The 21,977-nt window shown below is 43.1% G+C and overlaps 1 protein-coding gene across 2 annotated transcripts; it reads right to left on the reverse strand.

The window, feature by feature from the left end:
• On the reverse strand, window positions 1–20,421 carry G3BP1 (G3BP stress granule assembly factor 1). Of its 2 annotated transcripts, none has more exons than XM_051793463.1 (12): window positions 20,282–20,421; window positions 8,768–8,881; window positions 7,447–7,528; window positions 6,913–7,086; window positions 6,036–6,126; window positions 5,434–5,527; window positions 4,882–5,086; window positions 4,026–4,127; window positions 3,517–3,628; window positions 3,074–3,199; window positions 2,858–2,967; window positions 1–1,082 (listed from the first exon to the last, which is right to left on the reverse strand). In XM_051793463.1, exons 2-12 carry the CDS (start codon window positions 8,860–8,862, stop codon window positions 876–878), a joined length of 1,398 nt encoding a protein of 465 aa, XP_051649423.1. In that variant the 5' UTR covers window positions 8,863–8,881; window positions 20,282–20,421; the 3' UTR covers window positions 1–875. The 2 variants fall into 2 exon arrangements, with proteins under 2 accessions (XP_051649423.1, XP_051649422.1); XM_051793462.1 differs by having other exon boundaries at window positions 2,858–2,988.
• Window positions 20,422–21,977: the final 1,556 nt, after the last annotated feature.

A 21,977-nucleotide genomic window follows, 5' to 3' on the forward strand; every position in this document is an offset into this window, starting at 1 on the left:
TTGATAAAGCAAATCTAGACCTTTTTTATTTTTATTTTTTAAAACAATTTGCCAAAACTGGAATGAGAGATAAATAGAAGGCACAACAATTTTGCTTTTTTTTTTATACAAATACAAACTAAACATGAAAAAAACTCCCTATTTCAATAAAAAATTTCACAAGTTCAGGAAAAGTGTTTGAAGAGTCAAGTTCTAGACATTTAAAAGCTATCCCACAATCCAAAATTTCAAAGTGGTAAAACAGTAGTTCGAATTCCTTTCTGTGATCATGTATCAAAAGAAAAAGAGATTCTACAGATACCCATTATTCCACTCTTACAGCGCCACAAAGAGAAAGGTGAAAGTCAATTTTTCAAGTGGCAATATCTCCACACCAGAGGATGTTCATATGACCCTCAAAGAAACATCAATAGTTTTTTTTTTTCTGCCCTTGAAATACTTGCCAAGTACTATGTTTTCCTACAGGCTCTTGAACGCATGCACGTGAAATATGATTCCACTGACTGAAATGCACCCAAACTCAGTAGAAAGGGGAGAGAAAAAAAAAAAAGAAAAAAAGTAGAGACATTCCTTTAGGAAAAACCACTGGTACCAAAAAAATTCAGTCCGTAAGTTTGAGGTGAACAAGAAAACTCAGTTCTTCTCTTTTTAAAATCCACTTTTCCTAAAACGTTGTTCCACAAAGCTGGAATCTGGGACAAGGACTAGAAAAAAAATAAATCACAGAACCATAACACAAACAAAAAGGGGCCAAAATAGTATCAAACGTAGCAGTCTATAACAGGCTAGGGCCACATTCCAAGATACCCAAGGCTGAAATTCACAAATCTGCAGGAAAAAGGGTTTGCGCCTCTGTGTCAACATCCTCGATGCCTTCACTGGCGTTGCCCGATCCCCCTTCCAGCTCCAAATCCTGGCTTCTGGGACATTCCTCCACGTGGAGGCCCTCGAATCCCACCTCCCAGCCCCCCACGAGTGCCTCCGGGTCCACGAGGTCTGTTATCTCTGCGGTCACCCTCCCTGGCAGCTCGTGTCTTCTTCTCCTCCACGTTCAGGCGCACCTCTCCCCTGAACATGATGGGCTGCAATGAAAGCAGAGAAGGGACTTTCAGTAATGACTCACCAGTAGCTCTTCAAGGTCAAGCAGATTCCTGCAACCTTGTCTCACATCCTCCTCTCCATGAAAGACTGAAGTGTTTTAGGATTGCTTACTAAACAATGGCAATAGTCAAACTAGGCATCCAGTCTTGCGGCTCTACTGGAGAAGGTATAAAGATGCAAAGGAGTGACATTGAAAAAGCAATCTCAGGCTTAACACTGAGCATTCTGACATGTTTTAGAAAAGGACTTGCACTATTAACAGCAATCTCCTTTTATTACTATTGGCAACTGAGTCTACCACCATGCAGAGTCCCAGATGATTTTTCCTATGGCATGAAGAATGTCAGATCCTCTCTGCCACCTTGCTGCACAGGTCAGTCAAGTCCTTCACTTCGGTCAAGCTCATTTTTTTAGAACTGCAGTGACAAGTGGTTGCTTGATCGAGAAACCTCAGTGAAGCAAAACCAAAGAGGAGCAGGACTGCAACATCCCACAAATCTCATTTGCAACCAGACAAAAAGTTGAAGTCCGCAAGAATCCACCAACTACAGGACTAAGGACTCGCTTGTTTCAAATTATTCCACACAAGAACACGAAAAATATGACCCAACCTTTGCTACAGGCACAATGCTTTCTCATCCAATAGAAAGACAAGCCATTCACATCTGCTGAACTGACTGTAGAAGAACAGATTGAAGGATGGAACACATTGTGCAGCACAGTTGATGGCTTGAGGAGGGCAAAGACCAGCACACCATGTTTTGTGTAAACACCCACATTTCACATCAGGCAGCAGACATCAAGTTTAGCTTTACTGGCTGTCTACCAAGGCCTTATCCTGAAAAAAACTCCTTGAGTTTCCAGACATGTTTGCTCAAAGCACTGCAAGGTAATTCCCACAGTGGATACTACATAGAGAATTCAGTGCTGTTCCAAGCAGGGTGGGAGGTGTGTTAAACTGCCATGTGCTTGCTTACAGCCCAGATCTTCACCAAGGACATCCTTTCTCTTCTCTGCTTCCTCACTCCACAGAAGCATAGCCAGTAAATTTCTGTGCTTAAGGTGAAAAGGCAACTTGGGTGCAGATTTTTAAGCCTTGAGATTTGATCTGAGCTTGGGACGTTTCATATGGGCAGACACCTTTCATTGTGGGATGCCAGCAGCGGTCGTGGCAGTGCTGATGAGTCAGTGTACATGAAGCCCAGCAGCCCTAGGACTCTTGCAGGGGTAAATCAAGATCAGGATGCTAATAGAGGTGCTTCCTTAAGTGTGTCCAGACTCATTGCCTACCATGCAGTCATGGGTGCACACTCTGCATTAGCAATCACTGCTGACAGGCTGAGCAGGTACCTCCTGCCTTTGTTAGCACAATTGTTTTCAGCCTACACACCAGTACAGCTTCTTCCTTTCGACCTCTTCGACAAACAAGATTCTACTTGTCCATAGAATCAGACTCTCTTCTCTACCTTCCTGAAAGCTATTTAGCTGCTTCCTGTGTTCAGCAACTTCCCCTTAGAAAAAGGCTCTGTAATGAATAAATTCATGTTGACCTAAGTTGTTACAAGCTACTTCAATGACAAAAGACTCCATCTGTACAAATGCTGCACAAACCTTGGTAACAGGAGAGACAGACATCACACCTACTTTAATATGCTCAAGAAAGGCCAGCAGGACCAAGTACAATCTTTCCCTGTTAATCTGAAAAACACAGTCTGTTGTCAACACACCAAAAAGCACTGACTAGAAGTTTATTTACCCTGTTACTAAGGATCTTCTGAACTGGTTCAGGATCATCAAACACCACAAACCCAAAATTGGGGAGCTTTCCACCACTGTTGATGCGGAGTTCAACAACATTGCCATAGCCTGCAAGAGAAAAGCCAAGTTCTTGGGTCATACATTAGAATGCTCTGTTGACCACACCTATGGCTGCAACCCCCAACCCCTCAGGGCAGCAAAGCAACCAGCTTACTTTGGAAAAAGTCTTTAAGTTCAGATTTGTCCACATCATGGGGAAGGTTCCCAACAAAAAGCTGATGACTGTCTGGGTATCTCACAATCCGTCTGGTTTCCACATCGCCTTGTTCACCCTCGCGAACTTGAACAGAAAAGTGAAACTTATTTAAGAAAAGCCACTCCCCAGAACAAAGAGAAAAGCAAGCCATGGTCAGGATTAGCACCATATACAAGAATCAGAATTCACACTACTTATCCATTCATATATATAAAAAGGTAAGCATGCTATACTAGCAAGTTTGTAACTGTTTGCTTTCTATCACCTGAAGGAGGCCAAACACTTCAAGTCATTTGCCTAGTAACAAAAATAATGAGGTTTCAAAAGCTTTAAACATCACATTGCTTCCCCAAAACCCTTTAAACAGTAGAAAACATCTTGTTCTTTGTAGCTTCTCTTACTTGGCCTAGGACCCCTCTGCGGTGGGATGCTTGTTCGCTGCTCCCTCACTCGCTGATCCCTCTGAGGTCTCTGAGGTGGGGTCTGAGACTCGGGCTTTGCCTCAGGGCGGGGCTGTATCGATTCAAAAAGCAGTGAGCAGTTAAGTGTCAGACATACCAGTAGGGTTCAGTTGTTAAGAGCTGTCAAGTTTTTGATAGAATACAGGAAAAAATAATAGTTCTTTACACCTGTGATAAAAATACAGGTTAGCTCCCACTGGCTTATATGCTAAAAGCAAGCAGCACTCATATGAACATTCCTTGGTTTTCCTCCAGGAGAAACAACTACTTCTCAACCCAAAAGCCAGAGAATAACATCTTTAAGAAGTCTATCAGGAACCACAGAATTTTAAAGTCTCTGGAGTCTGAGAAGTCAGATCCATAAGCAAGTAGATTTCACTATATTTTTCCCCACCTCCATTTACTGTCAGCCAGTTCAGCACAAACTTCTCCAGGTGCTGGATTCTTACCTGCGAGACCGGTACTTTCACGACATGAGGTGGTATTCCCGATACTGGAACAGCCCCACTGGGAGGAAGGTTCTTGCTGGTTACTGATGCCCAGGAAAATGTCTTAAAGAAGAAGATAATAATACAACTACATCTCCTTTTGAAATATAGTTCTGATAGTACAGCTAACAGACACAGGATAACAGTAACAAATTTTAACCTGTCCTTGAAATTCAGGATCCAGCCACTAGTTTCCCTGCAACTTCCTTCAAATCATTTATATTCAAAAGACTTTGTGTAATGACAATGGAGTCACACTTCCACCCTACTTCTAAATTCTACATAGAGTTGAAACAGGACACAGCAGTGGCCCAAGACCAAGCAGCACATCAAGGTTAACCAAAGTACTGGTTTCACGAGCCACAATCTCTCCATTTCTGCCTCCCTTAACACTGAGGAGTGACAAATATCCCCAGGTAGAAATAATGTCACATTTCACCCATTTTTCTGAATCAGCTTGTTGGTTGCAATCTGTTTAGAATTTCAGCAGCTCTGTTTACAAACAAAGAATCTGAGCCTCTCCCTGCTGCCACACAGTTCCCATACCTACCAAATACACAAAGCCTGACCTTAGCTCCTGGTATTTTAACCAACTATTACCAACTACAATTTCAACCTACTATCATATACAAACAAATAGGAAGGAGGCAATTGGTCACAAGCAGAGTAATTAGGGGGGGTGAGGAATCAGAGCATTTAAACACTTAATTCCAGATATTTCTCTTGACAGAGAGAGGATGCTCTGAAAAAAGACAGGAGAGCCAAACATACTGATGAAGCGACCACATCATGGAAATGACTCATCCATTGTCATTACCCTTGAGTCCTCTTGCACTGCAGGAGCTGGATCAGCAGGAGCTGGAGAAGGACTCTTTTCCACAGTCTCTTCTGGAGTTGACTCCTCTAATACTGGCTCAGACTTTTCTTCCTGCGCCTCTGGTTCAGGTTCCTGTTCAGGTTCTGCCTCTGGCTCAGGTTCTGCCTCTGCAGTCGTCTCTTCCAGGTGTTCCTCAATGTCATTGCTATTATACAGCAGCACAAAAAGCAAGAAAGAGGTGGCATTGTATTTATTCTATTACTGGTGCTAAGGAATCCTACTTGTCCAACAGAGAAGTCAGGCACATGAGAGGAAGAACAAGGTTAATCTAAATAAGGCCACATTGCACAGGGATGCAAATCTGCATTGTTATGCTGTAAAGAGCGAAAAAAAACCATGTTCAGCCTAACAGCATATTGGTTTCAGCTGACCAATAAACAGAAATCTTTGACTCTAAAAGGAAGACCATGAATAGCAATAAATTCATTTGACCTGTTCTACAAGCAGCCTGTCTTACACAACATCTGGTTTCACCTATAAATATACTATTACCTGACAGCCTGCTCGTAGTAAGCACCAGTATCATCAGGAACAGCCTCAGGTGTCTGCTGTCTTTCCTCAGGTTCCTCCCCTTCCTCTTCTGATTCTAAATAAGGTCAGAAAAGCAAAAAAATACATCACACACATCTTCACTGTGAGGTTCAGAGACAAGGCACCTACCAGAACATGCAGGTGAAGTCTCTGCCAAAGAGCACATGAGAAGCACTACCAAGATATGACATGGAACAGACATTTCCTTATATTTCCACTATCACTTTGGTTACTCAGTTTTGACCAAGTTTAAACATGTTCCAAATACTTCAGAGAACCAGATTTATAGCCTACAAATCTGACTGCAACTGCCAAAATAAGTCTTACAATTCTTTTAATAGAAACAGAATATGCCAGAAAAATAATCATCTGCATGTCAGAACTCCCTGCTGGAGTGTAAAGAAACTACAGGGAAGGAAATAAAACCACCTACAAGCACACAAAAGTTAACATCGATCTGTCTTCTCCAGCAAGATAATTTCCTTTGGTCAGGGTATAGAATGTTGATATAGATACAGAAACAAACTAAACAATAGAACCATCCAAAAATTTCTGCTACTTACCCTCTGGAGGCTCGGTGTCAGAGTCCCCAAAAACCTCATCCTGGTAGCGGAAGATATCATTGTGGACATAGAACTTGTTTGCAACAGAACCCTAGAAGCAAAATTGATTCAATTACATCCATTCAGTAATGCAAGAACTGAAATGAAGTGAAAACAAGAAACAAATCATCCTTCCCACCTAAGATTAATCCAAATTTGCCTCTTTTGACAAAATATGTTATGTGAGGTAGGAAAATAAGACAGACACATGACAGTAACAAGTTTGCATGAAACAGTGGAAAAAATTGTATTAGTGCTTTAATTCCAATAGCTCACAACACTGAAAAAGCATGAATGACAACTTCCTACTGTCAAAAGTATAAATTCTTATGTCCAAGTCATACTGGAATATAATCTTGCAATGCTCCTTTTTCATTATCATTTTCAATTCTGTGAACTACTTTGTTAAAAAATGTTGACTATTTAAAAATGCCACTTCAAATACTAAATCAGCACTTTATACAACAAGGAAATCTGGAACCCATGTTTTCAAATGACAGGAAACATTCCCCTTTTTCTACTAGTTCTTTTCAGTGACCAGTTGCTGGGGGAGGAAAGCAAAGATAACATAACTTTAATATGCTCAAGAAAAAATTGCACACTAGGAGTCAAAAGTCAGGATATTTACAACTCTAATTTTGATATCCAAGGTTAATGTACAATCATACAGAAGTAGCATAATTCCCAAAGGAATTTTCAGAACGCTACTGCTGAGTTTAGTGGCAAGCTACGACCCCAGCCTAACCCTGCAGATTCCAACAGTGAACCAGACAGAGCTCATGGATCCTGACAGGGTTCCAGAAGCACTGTAACACCCCAGGCCCTCAGGACAGCGTACCTCGGGTGCGAGCACAAAGGTTTGCATGAACCTGCGCACGGGCTGCATGTTGTTGGAGAGCTCCCCCATCACCTGCACCACAACACCATCGTTGAGGGTGGCGTGAGCATCGACGTGACGGATCTTTGTGTGGCAATCCTTGAAGTTTAATGACAGCACCTTCTTGTGGATGTCCTGGGAAAGGATGGTTACAGATGGGTTACAATACAGAAGCCACTTCTGCTTGTTAACAGTTTTCAAAGAAAGCAAAACCATAAAATACTAGTTTAGAATATATTCCCTAAGTCGGGAGAGAAAGCTTGGCAGCATCCTTTCTAAGTTTGCTTTGCAAGCAATTTTACATTATGAGCTTCCCAATAAATCTTGCCTAACTATTGCTGTTTACAGTTAAGACAGTTTATTTTTTTGGGGTTTTTTTTCTAGAAAGCACTTGGACAGAGGGGGGATGAATCACAGCTGGATATATTTCTCTTGTCAACCACAAAGGTGACAAAACAGAAGGAAAGAACAGCCTTTTTTTTTTTAAGTACTTACAGATTGCCCATAGACTGCATCAGCTGGTTTTCCATTGGAATCCAAGCCACCATGGACATAGGAAGAGTTCTTTCCATAAAACCTGTTGTAAAGAAATATTTAAACGCTAAGCTTTGCTATGTAAGAACGTTAAGCCTCTACATTACAGTACACTATGAATAATACACTCTCAAGCAAGTTTTCTGTCTGAATCACTGGAATAGAGCCATACAATCCCATAATCCTGCTAGCAATTTGGGGGTGGGGGGAAAATGCAAAGTTCTCCCATGTAAGCTGAGAGACCCATGTACTAACAGCCAAAACCAAAGTCTCACAGGAGCTAACGATCCATTCCCATCATCCCCTTTCTGTACAAGGTCCCCAAAGTAACATAAAACCCTCAACACCCGGAGTGCTGAAAGGCTTCCCCTCAAGTTCTATTTCAGGTTTGAGCAAGGAGCAGTGGTACTGTTTCGCTCATGTACAGTAAAGCACTGCAGGTCAATCCTCCTTTCTGTAACTGAGGGATTATGAGCTAAAATGCCATAAGCATCGCAGGGCTGCACTCTGCCAGCAGATAAAAGACTAGAACTGAATTCCATGGCACACTGTGAACTTTCCTCTGACCCAAATGGACAAGGTCAGCTGTCCACCTAAGCGGAGAAACACTCTGAATAGGTGTTCCTGAGATTGGAGGGATGAAGGTTTTAGAAATTGTTTGTCTGGCTATTCAAAGCACAGCAAAACAAAGCACATCTTCATAAACGAGGTTAGTTCCAGAACATAGGATACCTGTCAAATCACAGGGGATTGATTTGTTTAGATAACAGATTGTAGTTTGCTATATATTCCTCATTTCCCTGACTTTCCTTTAAGAAAGAGCTGCTGGTATGAATCCTGAGAGATACCACTACACAAGCATACAACATTTTCCTTGTTTCCTCGTAGGCTGGGGACATTGTATCAAGGCAAAACTAGAGAAATGCTTAACTAAATAATGTTTATCCAACTTCAATTTATATTGATTACAACTAGAAGAAGCAAGCAACACGTTTTTGATTTACATTTTCTTCCTTTCTGCTTAGAATACATGTCTAGCAGCATTTCAATAACAGCCAGAACTCAGATATTTAAAGAACTCCTGTAATCTTTATTATTCCTGTTTTAATCCAACTGATCAAAACCGAAAGCAAACTACACCCAGAGTCTGGCTCAAATAAATCAGATTTTAAGTGTCCAAATTCAGCAAGCCAAGACACGGTGATAAGCTCATTCACCACTTTTAACACACAAATGGAGAAATCCACACAGAAAAAGAGATCAAAGTGAAGCAGAGCTTTACCTGTGCAAATAGTCAGGTGCTTGGTTCAGCAGGGTATAGTACTGCCTCACGAATTCCCGCCCGACCAGCAGGGGACTTGGCTTCTCCATCACCATTTCTTTGGTCAACTGAAAACTGTGGAAAAAACAAAAGCTCCATAAACCGCGAGCCTTTCAAAGCGCTGTTCGCATCCTGACCGCGTAAGCCACAATCACAGCAGAAAGCACACACACCAGAACTGTTCTACCCCAGTAAGCAGTTTAACCAACGTGCTTTCAGAGTCATCAGTGTTTTGGTGCTGGGGAGAGGATTCCTGGGTACCAAACCAGTGGTGAGAGAGGCTGCCTGGGTGAGGGACATCACCTCATAACATGCCAGTAATCATCCCACATATCCTCAGTAAAAAGCAGGTGGCAAGCAAGTATGGTTCTTCAAGAGGATTTGCTAAGTGGCTAAGACATTTACAGTCGATCCCAATTCTACTTACCTCACTTGACTTCACAATCAGAATTAAAAGTCAGATGTTCTAAGGCAAAGCCTGTGCTACTGTATTAGGAGCATTTTTAAAAGGTCATGGTAAGTCCAATCTATTTTTACCAGCAGCGCAGCACTGCTTGCTGTGAGTGTCAGGCACTGTAGAGGAATATCGGATTATATTAAAATTACTATGCCACAAACAAATATATGCTGCTCTTCCCCTGCTTCCATCAAATGGAGCAAGTCACTTTTTGCTTAAATTCAGAGCACCAGTGAAGTGAACAGCACCACACATACCCAGGGACAAATCCATCTAGGTACCTTCTACCTAATTTCCATGTTACAAAAATAAAGTCTTTGCAGGTAGCTTACACAATGCATGCATCTTCAGGACAGGTCAGACCAAACCAAAGCACATTCTCACATGGCCTTATTATCAAATACTCATACAAAATAGGTTCAAACTCATAGGGATAAATACCAATACAGATATTTATACCAATACACCAATACCAGGGCATATTCTTGGTACCTTATACAGAAACAAAAGTAGATTTTCTACTTCACACTAAATTGTACCAATCAGTAGCAGAATGGGGGCTTAGACTGTTTTGTTGCTGAAAGAACTTTCTCCTCACTACTGACCCCCAATCTCTTCTGCTACACACTCCTTTCCAAACACATCATATGCAAATTCCACAGGTAAATACTACAGGTGTGTTGTGCAACTCAAACCCAACATACTACTCAGCAGAGCCCTCTAAAAAGCAATTCAGGAGCCATCATTTAATTACCTTTTATTTAATATTGCATAACTATACACAGCTCCAAGAATCGGTGACATCAAAGAATGGGGGAAACCAGGACCAAACTGGGCATGGAATCTGGAATGGGGGGGAAAGGAAGCCAAACTAGCAGAGCCTAATCCAGATGGAGTCTGCAAAGTTCATGCCAAGGCAGTTACATTAGGATAGGTTTTCTCTTGTCAGAATACCCAACAGCATCCTGTATCCCAGGAAAACTAAGCTGACCAAAACTATCCCTTGAACAAAGCAAAAGGGAAAAAAAAAAAAGATGTCTCTCCCATATACTTGTACTAAGCCTTGTACCAGCTCATCCAAGGATCTTAGATGTTTGACACTCATTATATTTAATGGATTTCAAAGAAGTCGTCCTTCAGATGCCAAGAAGGACAACAGACCAGGGCTCCAAAAGACAGCCTCTGTGTGTTACTAGTGACAATTGCAAACACACAACATATAGAGAGCTGCAAAGAAGTCACAACCAGATGGATCAGGAATGCAAAACAGAAACCTTAAGCCCCAAAGAGATGAACAGACATAAAAAGATGACATGGAAGCTGGTATTTTGGAGAAAGCTAAGTCCAAATGAACCTGGCAAATTCCACACATATCAAACAATGGTCAAACACCCAACACACCATAATCAAAACACACAAGGCAGTGTTTAACCACACTGGCAGAACAGACAATATATCCAAGGATGTGATTACACCCCAGCTCCCAGCAGTGGTCAGCATGCACTGCATCCAGCTTTGCTGGAGATACACAAATTCCTGCACTGGGAGGTATGCACTAAGGGTTCAAACCAGAAGATGTAACAAGACAGCTAATAATGACAAGAAAGAGAGCTATAATTTCACATAAATTGATGTGTTTTGCTCTGCTTTTAATACAACCACACACAGGTACCTCTTTGTAAGTTTAAAAATAAAAAAATAAGTCTTCCCATCCTATTTCTAAAATGCACTTTGTTAGGTTTAAACACAGGGAAAAAGATCTGATGGGCTCCAGAGGATGAATACACAAATGCCCTCTCTTCCAGTAGGACATGTGTGTCCCACCACCATACAAGGAGATATTATTTACATGATAATGTCCAGAAAGAATAAGACCAAATATGACCTAGAACTGAAAAAGGCTCTTCTAAACATTCAGAAGCTTTCAGCTGTTTGAAGATATTTTCAAGAGCTAACCACGAAGAAAGAAAGCGATAGTCCCTGGTTGGGTCTGGCCCGCAGGAAAAGCTCAGATTCTGCAAACCACTTTCATTTCAGGAAGGTTCCACTATCTGTGGTTATGAAGCAGATTTTGAACTCTAAGCATAATGTATTACAGACTTCCAACACCCAGCACAGTCCGAAGTGACAAACACCTCCAAGATATGAACTCATTTGCCTTCTAGTGCATGTTAAATTAGATCCTCATAAAATATTATCAGACAATAAGAAAAAAACGGTAAAGCTAAAGTAAGGCTAAATGGTGGATACCACTTTGTTTCCTCTCAAGCACTTGTGAAGCTCTACCAGTACTAGGAGCAGGCCAACCCTAAAGCAGTAGGAGTGAAAATGGCAGACAGGGAAGATTTGCACAGTTTAGATCCAGTCAACTGAACTGACAGTGCAAGATCTATTTGCTCCACAACAGTTAAAAAACTTGCTTCTGTGCTGTGAAATGATTGGAGGTACACTTAATTTCTTTGTAAAAACTCATTTCCCTGGAATTCAAGCTTATTTCTGTAGATGTCAACAGGCAGGTTTTCTACTCAATTCTGATAATGAGGCTCTTCTGATAATTATTTTCAATTGCTTCTAGAATATGAACATACAAAGCTTGACATCCTCACATAAAGGCAAACTGTAGCACTCAAATCTCAACAGCTCATTTACCAACAGCTCTTCCAGATTCCTGTTCTTCAGTGAGAGTCCTCACCTGTATTAACCCACAGGCACATCATCCTCCAGGCTGGTCTGGAGAAACACTGAAAGTGAAGTTGCTTGTGTTGATCATGTGTGTCATATATGCTTTAAAAAAATACATAAATGAACTTCCCTACTGCTAAGGGTGAAAAATCCACGAGAACTAACTTCTGACATGCAAAAAGGAATAGCAGAGTGCCCAGTCATCATCAAGCAAATCTGAAAAGAAATGGTAAAAACCTTGACATGACCTAATCAGAGGACAACAATCTGGTTTTACTGCTGCTGCACCTGCTGCTACGCTGCCAGCTGCCATCTGTTCTTGTTCTCCAGCCAGCACAACCTGAATGACAGAAGCCAAGCATCTCCTGAGAGAATATTTGCTCCCTACCATTCAAGAGCAATTTACTACTCCACTACTCCCCAGTCCAAGAAGAATTGCAAATACTTTATACTACATTTCTATTGCACGGCACATAATAGCACCAAATGCTTGAACTGTCACTACGTTACTCCTGACAGAAGCTTATCCACACATTTTCCTGTCAATTGACATAATGATGAAAGGGTGAAAATTGACAGGAAAAGCTGAAAATCAGATTATTTAAGATTCATTCATAATCATGCATTCATATTACTCCATATGACAACAAATTGGATAAGTTAAATTGTAAAAAATACTCTAGGACAATTCTGCAGCATAACCAAACCTCTTCCTTAAGCCAAGGACTTACAGGAAGACAAATACCTCCTTTACAGTGGTTATCACCTGGCTGGTGGAAAATTCCACCATCTGTTACAATGCTCCCACTTGGCAGAAAATCAGTGTCAGGCACTGAATTTCTAAAATACTGTTATGTAAATTAGAGCCATGTATGTAAATTCCATATTAGCAAATTCAGATTTAGGTCCACAAAACCTATTAGTATATTAGCATTCAGAAAAATGGACTCAACATCCAACAGCTAGCACTGGTCAGTATTTTCTTACCAAACTGCAACACAGTGAAAGTAAACTAATCATTGCTGTCCCAAATCCATTTTTTAGTTGGTTTTGTTTTGTTTTTTTTTAATTTTTAAACCAGACAAGGAGTTTTGTGTAGGAAGTCTAGTAGAAACAGATTCAGACTACAGAAGCCTGTCTTATGCACACCACAGGATGTTCAAGCTCTCAGGACAATTTGTCCCAAGATTCGGGCAAACCCCCCTTGGCCTGATACAACAAGCCAAAGGACCAAAAGACATTGAAATAAAACATGGAAGTTAGAAAATCCCAAATTTCACGTCCCAAAGTGTGTAGCAATTTTAAACATCTTCTGTCAAGAAAAACATCAGAAATAAAACGACAAGTTAAAACTGAATCATAATGTCAACAGGCTCTGGTGTGTTTCTAACATTATCCTTATGTCTTTGTTCTCTGCCACCTTCAATTCTGTAGTTTTGACTTGCATTTCAATTCAAAAAACAGTCTCAAAAAAGCCAAAGTTACCACAGTGCATCATAGCTCTGACTGCAATATTACACAGCAGTTCACTGTGGCCTTTGGCTGTTCAGTGCTATAAGGTGACATTTGATACTCCATTCCTTCCCATCTCTATAAATTGCAGTTTACAAGTTACCAAAACAATCATGTTGCCCCCTCACTCTTTAATTACAGGTTTAACCAACTAAAATATTCTCTTAGAGCTGTTACACTATTTCCAACAACTTCATCAATTTTCTATCAAATATAATTCAGATTGTTCATTTCCAGAACTTTACCACTGACTATTCAAAAGCAATTCTGACAGTATGACTGATGTATTACACAGATGAAGGCATCTTTCCCCTCTAAACCAGAATGTCAAACTTTTCACATAACTTTATACCCTCATTCTGGTATCAGTGAGTTCCTTAACTTAAAAACGTTTTCTGAAAATGAAAAAACACCCAGAGAAGCTCACAAACAAAAGAGATGTCTGTATCCAAACACAACACACTACAAGTCAGACAAACAGCAGTTTTGCTTGAAATTAAAGGTCTGGTCAATAGTTAACAGGATTGCCTAATTAAGTGTCATTTGGGATTTCTCCAAGTTGCTTAGCAACAGGTGAACAAGTTCAAAGCCACAAACCATTTATCTAGACAGAATAACGAGCACTAGAAACAGTTACTACTGCTGTTTTGGACAAAAAAAAAATTGCCAGTACAAATAAAGTCATGAAGAAAACGCCTATTATGCCTGTAAGAAGCATGATGTAGATTGAAAGTTCAACAACAAAAGGAAATCAATTCCAGCTAATTCCAACTCTCCATACATTTTACATGGCTAGCAGCTGCTCTTGCTGCTGACTGAGCAACAAAAGAGAAGCTGGTACCTGTGTGAACCACAATTTAAAACATTACAGCATGAAGAGTGAAACACCAACAAGCTAAACTTGCACCCTTAGGCAAATTCCAGGGCCCATCTCAATTGGGGATTTATATCATCACACCACCTTGCTCTCAAGTAAGAAAAGTGCTGTTAACCTTCCCAAGCAAATGTGTATTTAAAAGCACTACAAGACTCAAGATACAACAAGATACCCTTATTTTAATACAGCCTTAACTATCCAAGGGGAAAAGAGAAACCCAAAACAATCCAGTTGTTGACCCAAGCCTAGACTACGGAGAGCTGAAAATGCACCTCAAATAAGTGGGCAGCTGAAGTCCCAAAACACTAATGTGCTTTAAAAAAAAATAGGTCTCATTACTTGCCTCCCTCTGGATGCAGAGGTAGACAATGTCACAGGGAACAGTGTCACAGCAACACAGCCTGTATTTTGTACAGAAACCACTACAGCTGCCTACCTGTAACCAGTTCGTCTTTTTTCTATTTTGACTGATCCAGAGGGAAAGTATTTTCTGCCTGGAAGAAATTATCTTAAAGGCAGAACTGTTTCACAGGAGGCAAGATGCTTGAAAGCCACAGTCTGAAAGCTCAGTGATGGGGTAACTTACCCAATAAATAATTAAATATTTGAGGATCAAACTGGAGCAAGTTGTGAGGCTACCAGCATCCAACTCTAACTAGTAACTCCTGGAAACATTAAGATAGTCCATAACATAAACATATTCACTAGGAACTTCCAGAAGCAGGCACTTCAGAGCAGTGTGAAGTGCCAGACATATCATGCAGACAGGGAAACCTTTAATAATCTTCAAAACCAACACCCAATAGAACATGGAACTGGACCATCAAACTTAGCACAGCCCTTTCTCCATTCACGAGTGACTCATGACCACTGTATGACCCACACAACCTACACAGGCAGGCAGTGCCTACATTCATTAGATACTTGAGCTGTTACAGGGAGCTGGATCCTGAAAAAATAATCACACAGCAACCAGAATCATCAGGCAAACAGCTTTCTCTGTGCTTAAATTACCCAGATGCAGCAGAAAGGCAGAGCCCCTTCTGAAGCTCTTTGAGACACATTGATGAGGGACACTCTAGAGAAGCTACATATTACACCAACATGTGGACAAGAAAAACTAAGTTAGAAGCTTAACTATTTTCTAATGAAAGCATCCAAGCAATCAAACCAAATTTAAGCACAAGGAAAACATCACAAGATTAAAAAATAATTCAGAACTGCATTCAGCACTGCCCATTCTAGTACTGAAAAACCCCTCTGCTTGCCAGTGGCAGATGGGAAGCCTTACTCAGCAGCAATGCACAGCCCTTCAAACACTGTGAGAATACAAATAAACAAACCAGCAACTGCTGAAGAGCTGTCACTGTAGAAGTCTGCCTGTGTTTCTGCTAACAAACCTAAGTGTGATCCACAAGTTGATGGATACGATGGAGTCCGCCATTTTTTAGACAAAAATTCAGAGCTCCTTGGATTTTTCAGCTCTACCAAGCAAGAGAGAGACAAACTGAAAATTTCTAATGCTATTATTCGGAATCTAAAAGAACAGAGACCATTTTGGAGAAATGCATCTTCTAGAGCACTACGTTCAAAAGCAGAGGAAAAAAAATACTAAGACTACCTAAAGTGTAATTTAGGGTAGTTGAGATCAGCATCTATACATGTACAGTAAGGAATGGACATTCATCTGGCTAAGGAAAATGATATCAGACACTATTCCTGTAGTTAAGAGCAAAAAGGTCCAAAGGCAAACAGCAAAATAGGCCCTGTTTACAAGGGGAGGAAAAAAAAAAAAAGAATCCAACCTAAAAGAATCTTGAAATATTCCTATTAAAAGTGATGATAAGAATTTCTCACTAAACTGGTGGGTTTTTTTTATTCTTGCCTCAAAACACTTTGCCTTCTCTGAGTGCTGAGCCTAATTTGGTGTGGGTTTGTTTTTTCTTTCTTCCTTTTTAAAGCTATTTCACCTGGCTTCCAAATTCCTACACAATCCTCAATTCTATCCAGCAGTTACCTGCTGTAACATTAAGCCAAAGAGATCTGCCCTGAGCCCAAATAGCAATACTTCATATCCTCAAGAAAAGAGAGCTCTTGCATTTAGTATTACAGAAAAACACATGGCCCTTGTGATTTGACAGAAGTCCAAAATGAACTCCTCCTAAAAATCTGAGTTCTCTGAAAACTCAAAGCCTTGAGAATTTACAGAGATATTCCACATTTTTAATAATCCTAAAATCAGATTCTCCTAAATATGCTCTCTCTCAAACCTGGGTGAAGGACTTGCATTTCTAACTGGACCTATTCCAACCTCATTTACCCTACAATTAGAAATAATGTTTTTCTGCAAAACTACATTTTAAATGCAAATCTCATCCTAAAGGGTGGGAGGACAGTGCTAGTCTGAATGGTTTGTTTACTCTTTTTAAATGAAAAATAACAGTCGGCTTTCTGCCTGTACTGCTCTCCAGCCTGCTTCACGATAAAGCAGCTACTTAGACCCTGTGATTTTGCCATTAGAACAGGTTTTGTTTTGACATCCAAGAGCTGCTCCAACATCTCCATGAAGTTGGCAGCAGGTCCAGTCGTCTTCTCTTAGGTCTGCAAATTTTCCATTTGGCTCCACTGCAGCTTCTTAAAGTAAAAAAGCAAAAGTTACTCATCAGCAGTCGGAAGAGGCAGATCAGAACACCGAGCTACACAGACATTACAGTGAAATTCAAGCTCACTCCCATTTGGATTAAAACCACCAGGATTAAGATTTAACAAAATATTTTCTGCATGCCAATCAACAGATAACTGTAAAGAGAGTCAACTCTTTCACCTCTACCCACTTAAGTCACAGAGGAGTTTAACTTCATAGATCAACTGTATCCTAGCACTTAGGACTGATCCATCATGGCACTGTTACACTAAAAACAAAACAAAGTCAGTCCTAGAGCAGTCCTGAAACGAGAAAAAACAGTACAAGGCAGAGCACAGGAAAATGGAAGACAGCCACCAGCATTTTAGAAGGCAGCACTGCACGTTTGCCTCAGCAAGGAGTCAGGTTCATCACAGATTATTCGTACATGACTGACAGCTCCCAGGCTCCTGCTCTGAAAGCAGCACTCCAACAGCCATGTCTTCCTGGAAGAGGCCCAGACTTCATACAGCAAAACTAGGACCTCAGGCCAATGTAACATTCACTGCCTGCAAAGTCTTAAGGATTCTTTTACAGTACCTAAAGATCAGAATTTTTAAGGTTTTCCTCTAATTACTCAGTGAGATAGTTTCAGATTATCAAGTCTATCAGCAGTTACACCAAGAAGTTAATAATTACTTCAACTCTGCAGATTTTATATGACTACCTGTAAAGAAGCATCCAGTCTCCTAGACCAAATTATCACTTTTACTTTTGGTTTGTTCTAAGCAGACTACGGCCAGCACAGCGACAAGCACCACCCTGCTAAAGTCCTGCTCCACTTTGATTTCCTCTTTGGTTCTTTATTCATCACCTTCCTCAGTCAGACAACAAGGAAAGCCCAGGTGCTAATATTAAAAATTAGAATAATCAACTCAAATGTTTTCTAACTCACACAGGCCATTTATGCTCATCTTATGAGTGCTCTCTCATCAGCTACTGTTGTTACAAACAGAAATATCAACACGTACTTACAGAAACACCACCTTCACTTTATTTTACTTCATAAAAAGTGTTGGTTGGTATATCTGCCCTACAACTGCAAGGTGAAAAATAAAGCACCAATGTTCTGAACTGAAGAGTTTGCCGTTTCATGGGGTGCACAAAGATTCTGTTTATAACTAAGACATTCAAAATTCATCAGTTGTGTGTATTGTGATTGCAGGACCACTGCTCTGCTGCTCACTTTGCTGCTGGCTCAGTGGCACTGGTGGAGTTCAACATAACTGATGAAGTTTGAACATCTTAGTTATAAACAGAATCTTTGCCACTGTGCCAGCAGCAAAGTGAGCAGCAGAGCAGTGGTCCTGCAATCACAATGCACACAAGTATTCTTGTACATTTTGTTGTTTCTTAGACTGCAAATGCAAAGGATCTCTACAGAAGATCCTGATGTGTGCACTTGATCCACATAGACAAAGTCTTGTCCACCAGGTCTACAACTTTGATTTCAATTATCCAAGTCTTCAACTTAAGGAGTTCACACTTAAAAGAACAAAACCTACCAAAAAAGGCAGTTGCCCAATTATCACCAGTCAAGAACTGGAGGCCACTGTTTACCATCTAATGCATACAAGACTTTTTAAGATTTTAGAAAACATTTACTGTATGTAAACGTATAAATTTACTGTATTTAATATATAAAAATAAGAAACACATTTGCGAAGGTTCCAAAGTTGCTTTAATTATTTTTCTAAGAGACTTTATACAGTTACATTTTCTAGCAGGTTTTAACGCTGCCTTTCAGGCAAACTAGTCCCTGGAACACGTGATGCTATCAAAAAGGTCGTGAGATCTCCATCATAAAGACAAGGATTTAAGATCCTATGCATGTGAATATGTACAGCCAGCCTTCAATTTAGCGATATATGCAATCCACTAATGTTTTTTCTTTTAAAACTAGACTCACAGCTTGACAACATTACATATACTGACTGAAACACCTCAAAAAAGGTGAGTTCAATTCACAGGCTGAGAATATGCCAGCAACCAGCATCACTGAAGTATCACAGAGCTCTAGCAAAATCATTTGGCTTATTCTTTACAGAGAGTGAATAAGAAAAGTGAAAATTTAGTCAAAGGGAAGACTTTAGAAAAGGTGAGATGCAGTTTTCGTCTGTCAACTTCTGCATTTCCCTTTATGACATCAATCTAAAAAGTCTTCTTGGCTAAGAACAATCCAGCACACACGCACTCCCCACGTTTGATTTATGGCACCTGGAAGCATCAGCTTCCAAAGCTTGGTAGCAGTGTCCACATTTCCTAAAGCTGTCACTCCTGGCTGTGAGAGCACGGGCTCGCCAAAAATAGCACACACTGGAAACATGGCGGCTCGCTGCAAATGCTGCTTTCACCCGATTGTAGGGGAAAAAAACCGTTTTCTTTGTAAAGAACACTTATTATGTGCGTGCAAGCCCTAATATAAAAGATCACCAGGTAAGCGCGTGGAGAAAGTGGAACACATCGGATCATCCAAATCAACACTAAGAGGTACTGGGAAGTATACTGAAGCCTTTTCTCTGGTTTTTCTCCAGCAAGTGTATCTGGGGCCTTACAAGAGGCTGGAAGACTCCTCATACAAGAACTACTTCGCATTTAAATCTTGGCTTAAGCTCGGATTCAGCCAAGGTCATGCGGTAATTCAGGTTAAAACACACGCTCTCCTGGGTCGACTTATGACTCCTTTCACCTACAAAGTTCCAGCAAGGGAGACCCCCCCGAGCTGACAAACAGAGCCGGGGCCGTGCGAGCGCCCAGCGCTGCCCATCGATCCCCACATGGAACGGGAACCCCTCGGCCGGCCCTGGGTGGGCCCCTCCCCGATCCCACCTCTGCGAAGGAAAACCCAAAAGAAAACCCAAAGGCGGAGGGCGAGGCGCCCCCGCGCCCGCACATCCGAGAACAAAGCTGGCCCCGCACAGCCCGCCGCGCACAATGCGGGCCTGCGAGAGCCGACCCCCCTCCGCCCCCCCAGCCCCGCACCATCGCACCGCTCCTGCTAGGAGTCCCGCGGCACCGGGACGGCTCCGGAGCCCCGCGGGGGCCGCGGCCCGGGACGGGGAGAGCGCTCGGCACAAAGCGCGGCGGGGACCGGGCGGGAGAGTGGGGGGGGGGGGGGGGGGGGGGCTGTTGGCGCGCCAGCAGCACCGGCCCGCGGCCTACAGGGGTGGGGGGCGCCTCGGCCCAGGGCGTGCGGCCCACGGCCCCCGCGGGAAGGCGCGGCCGCGCCGGTGACCCCCCATATCGACCTCCCGCCCCCCTCACCTGCGGGCGGAGCGGGACGGGAGCGGGAGGCGCCGCTTCACCACAGGCCGGCCCAGCGGACGAAAAGCGCCTCACGCAGCGGCGTGCTCAGCCGCCGGCTACATATATCCGGCGCGCAGCCTATCCCGGCGGGAGCGCCCCGGCCAATCGCAGCGCGGCGGCCTCCCTCACTCGGATGCCGGTTGGCCCGCGGCGGGAAAGAGGCGGGCGGAGCGCTAAGAGGCAGTGCAGCCAGCCAACCACGCGGCGGGGCTGGGCGGGGCGGTAGGAGTGACTGACAGCCAGCCGAGCCAATGGGCGGCGGTGGAGATCCGATTGATTTCCCCTTCAGCCAATAGAACGACGCTCCGGGCGCCCCCAGGCGCCGCAGTGTGGTTGAGCCGCAGTGCAGCGCCCTTGAGAAGCCGCTGGTAAACCCCGTTATGGGCGGGGGCGGGCCCCGCGGGGCGCACGGGCCAATGGGAGGGCGCGGCGGGCGTTGATTGACAGGCCCCCGCCAGCCGCCTTAAAGGGGCAGCGGCCACCACGCGGGGCTCCGCACCGCCCCCTGCTGGAGGGAGGGGGACGGCGCCCAACATGGCGGCGGGGGAGCCATGTGCTGAGGGTCGGGGTCACCCAGTGCTGGGAGGGCTGCGGACCCCTAACAGCGAACAGCCAGCGGCCTCTCGCCTGTGGCTGCGTCTCCTTGGGCTGTCACAGGCTTGCCGGTGCTCACCCGGCTCCACACACGTGAAGGAAATCCCCAGTGGGGGTGGGTGAAGGGAGCTTCTCACACCAAGGCACCTCTGCCAGACGCGGCCCCGGCAGCTCCGCAGGGGCATTCTCTAACACACCTTGAGGGCCAAGTCCTGCAAAGGAGGAGAAAGGCCTGGAAGTTCTCAGATCCTTCCTCCCCAGCAGGTGCTGGTGCAGGGAAGCCCCAGGAGAGCCAGGAGGGAGCGGGAGCAGCCGTTTTGGGCCAGGCAGCCATAGCTTTCCATTTGTTTGTGTAATGTCCATCCCGCATGTATCTATGACACGGAGCAGTCAGAGATGGATTTCACCCTGTAAAAATGACTTCCTCCCCACCACCACATCCCTGAACGCTGCCTAACCCCTTCCCTGCTATGCCTTGCAGCTAAAGATACAGACAGTGGATTGGCATAGGGCCACGTTCAGCATTAATATCCTTCCCCCCACACCCCCGGCTATTTATAGCCTGAGCCACGCTGCAATCTGACAGTTCATAAATCAGTACTGCAGACTTTTACAAAGTTTAACATAAGCCCAGTGACCCAGCACGAAAGCCCATCCAAAATAAACTCTGCAAAGGGGATCCTGGACATCTCTCCACAAAGCAATAGCAGGGCAGGTAATTCCTCTTTTATAAAAACATCACTACAGCAGCAGCATCCTTTGCACCTCAAAACAGATGCCCTCACCCCCAGTTGGTGTGGTAGCAACCAAAAAACACCCTGGCTATTTTTCCTGCTGCAGGTTGGGGTTCTGAACAGGAAGATACTGAAGCCCAGCACGTGGTCAGGAAGTATCACACACACAGCTCTTCCCAGCCCTGACCTACTGCTCTGTCCCCTCTCCAGGTTCCCTGCCAGAGCACCTGAGCTGCTCCCAGCCCCTGCCACAACCTCCTCCACCCGGGAGGTTTTTCAGAGAAGGGCTCATTTTCTTTCAAGAGGCTATACAGCCAGGGAATTAA

This window comes from Manacus candei, unplaced genomic scaffold (genome assembly GCF_025592945.1).
Source record: "Manacus candei isolate 608988 ecotype Guabito, Panama unplaced genomic scaffold, ASM2559294v1 h1tg000037l, whole genome shotgun sequence".
NCBI classification, from domain to species: domain Eukaryota; kingdom Metazoa; phylum Chordata; class Aves; order Passeriformes; family Pipridae; genus Manacus; species Manacus candei.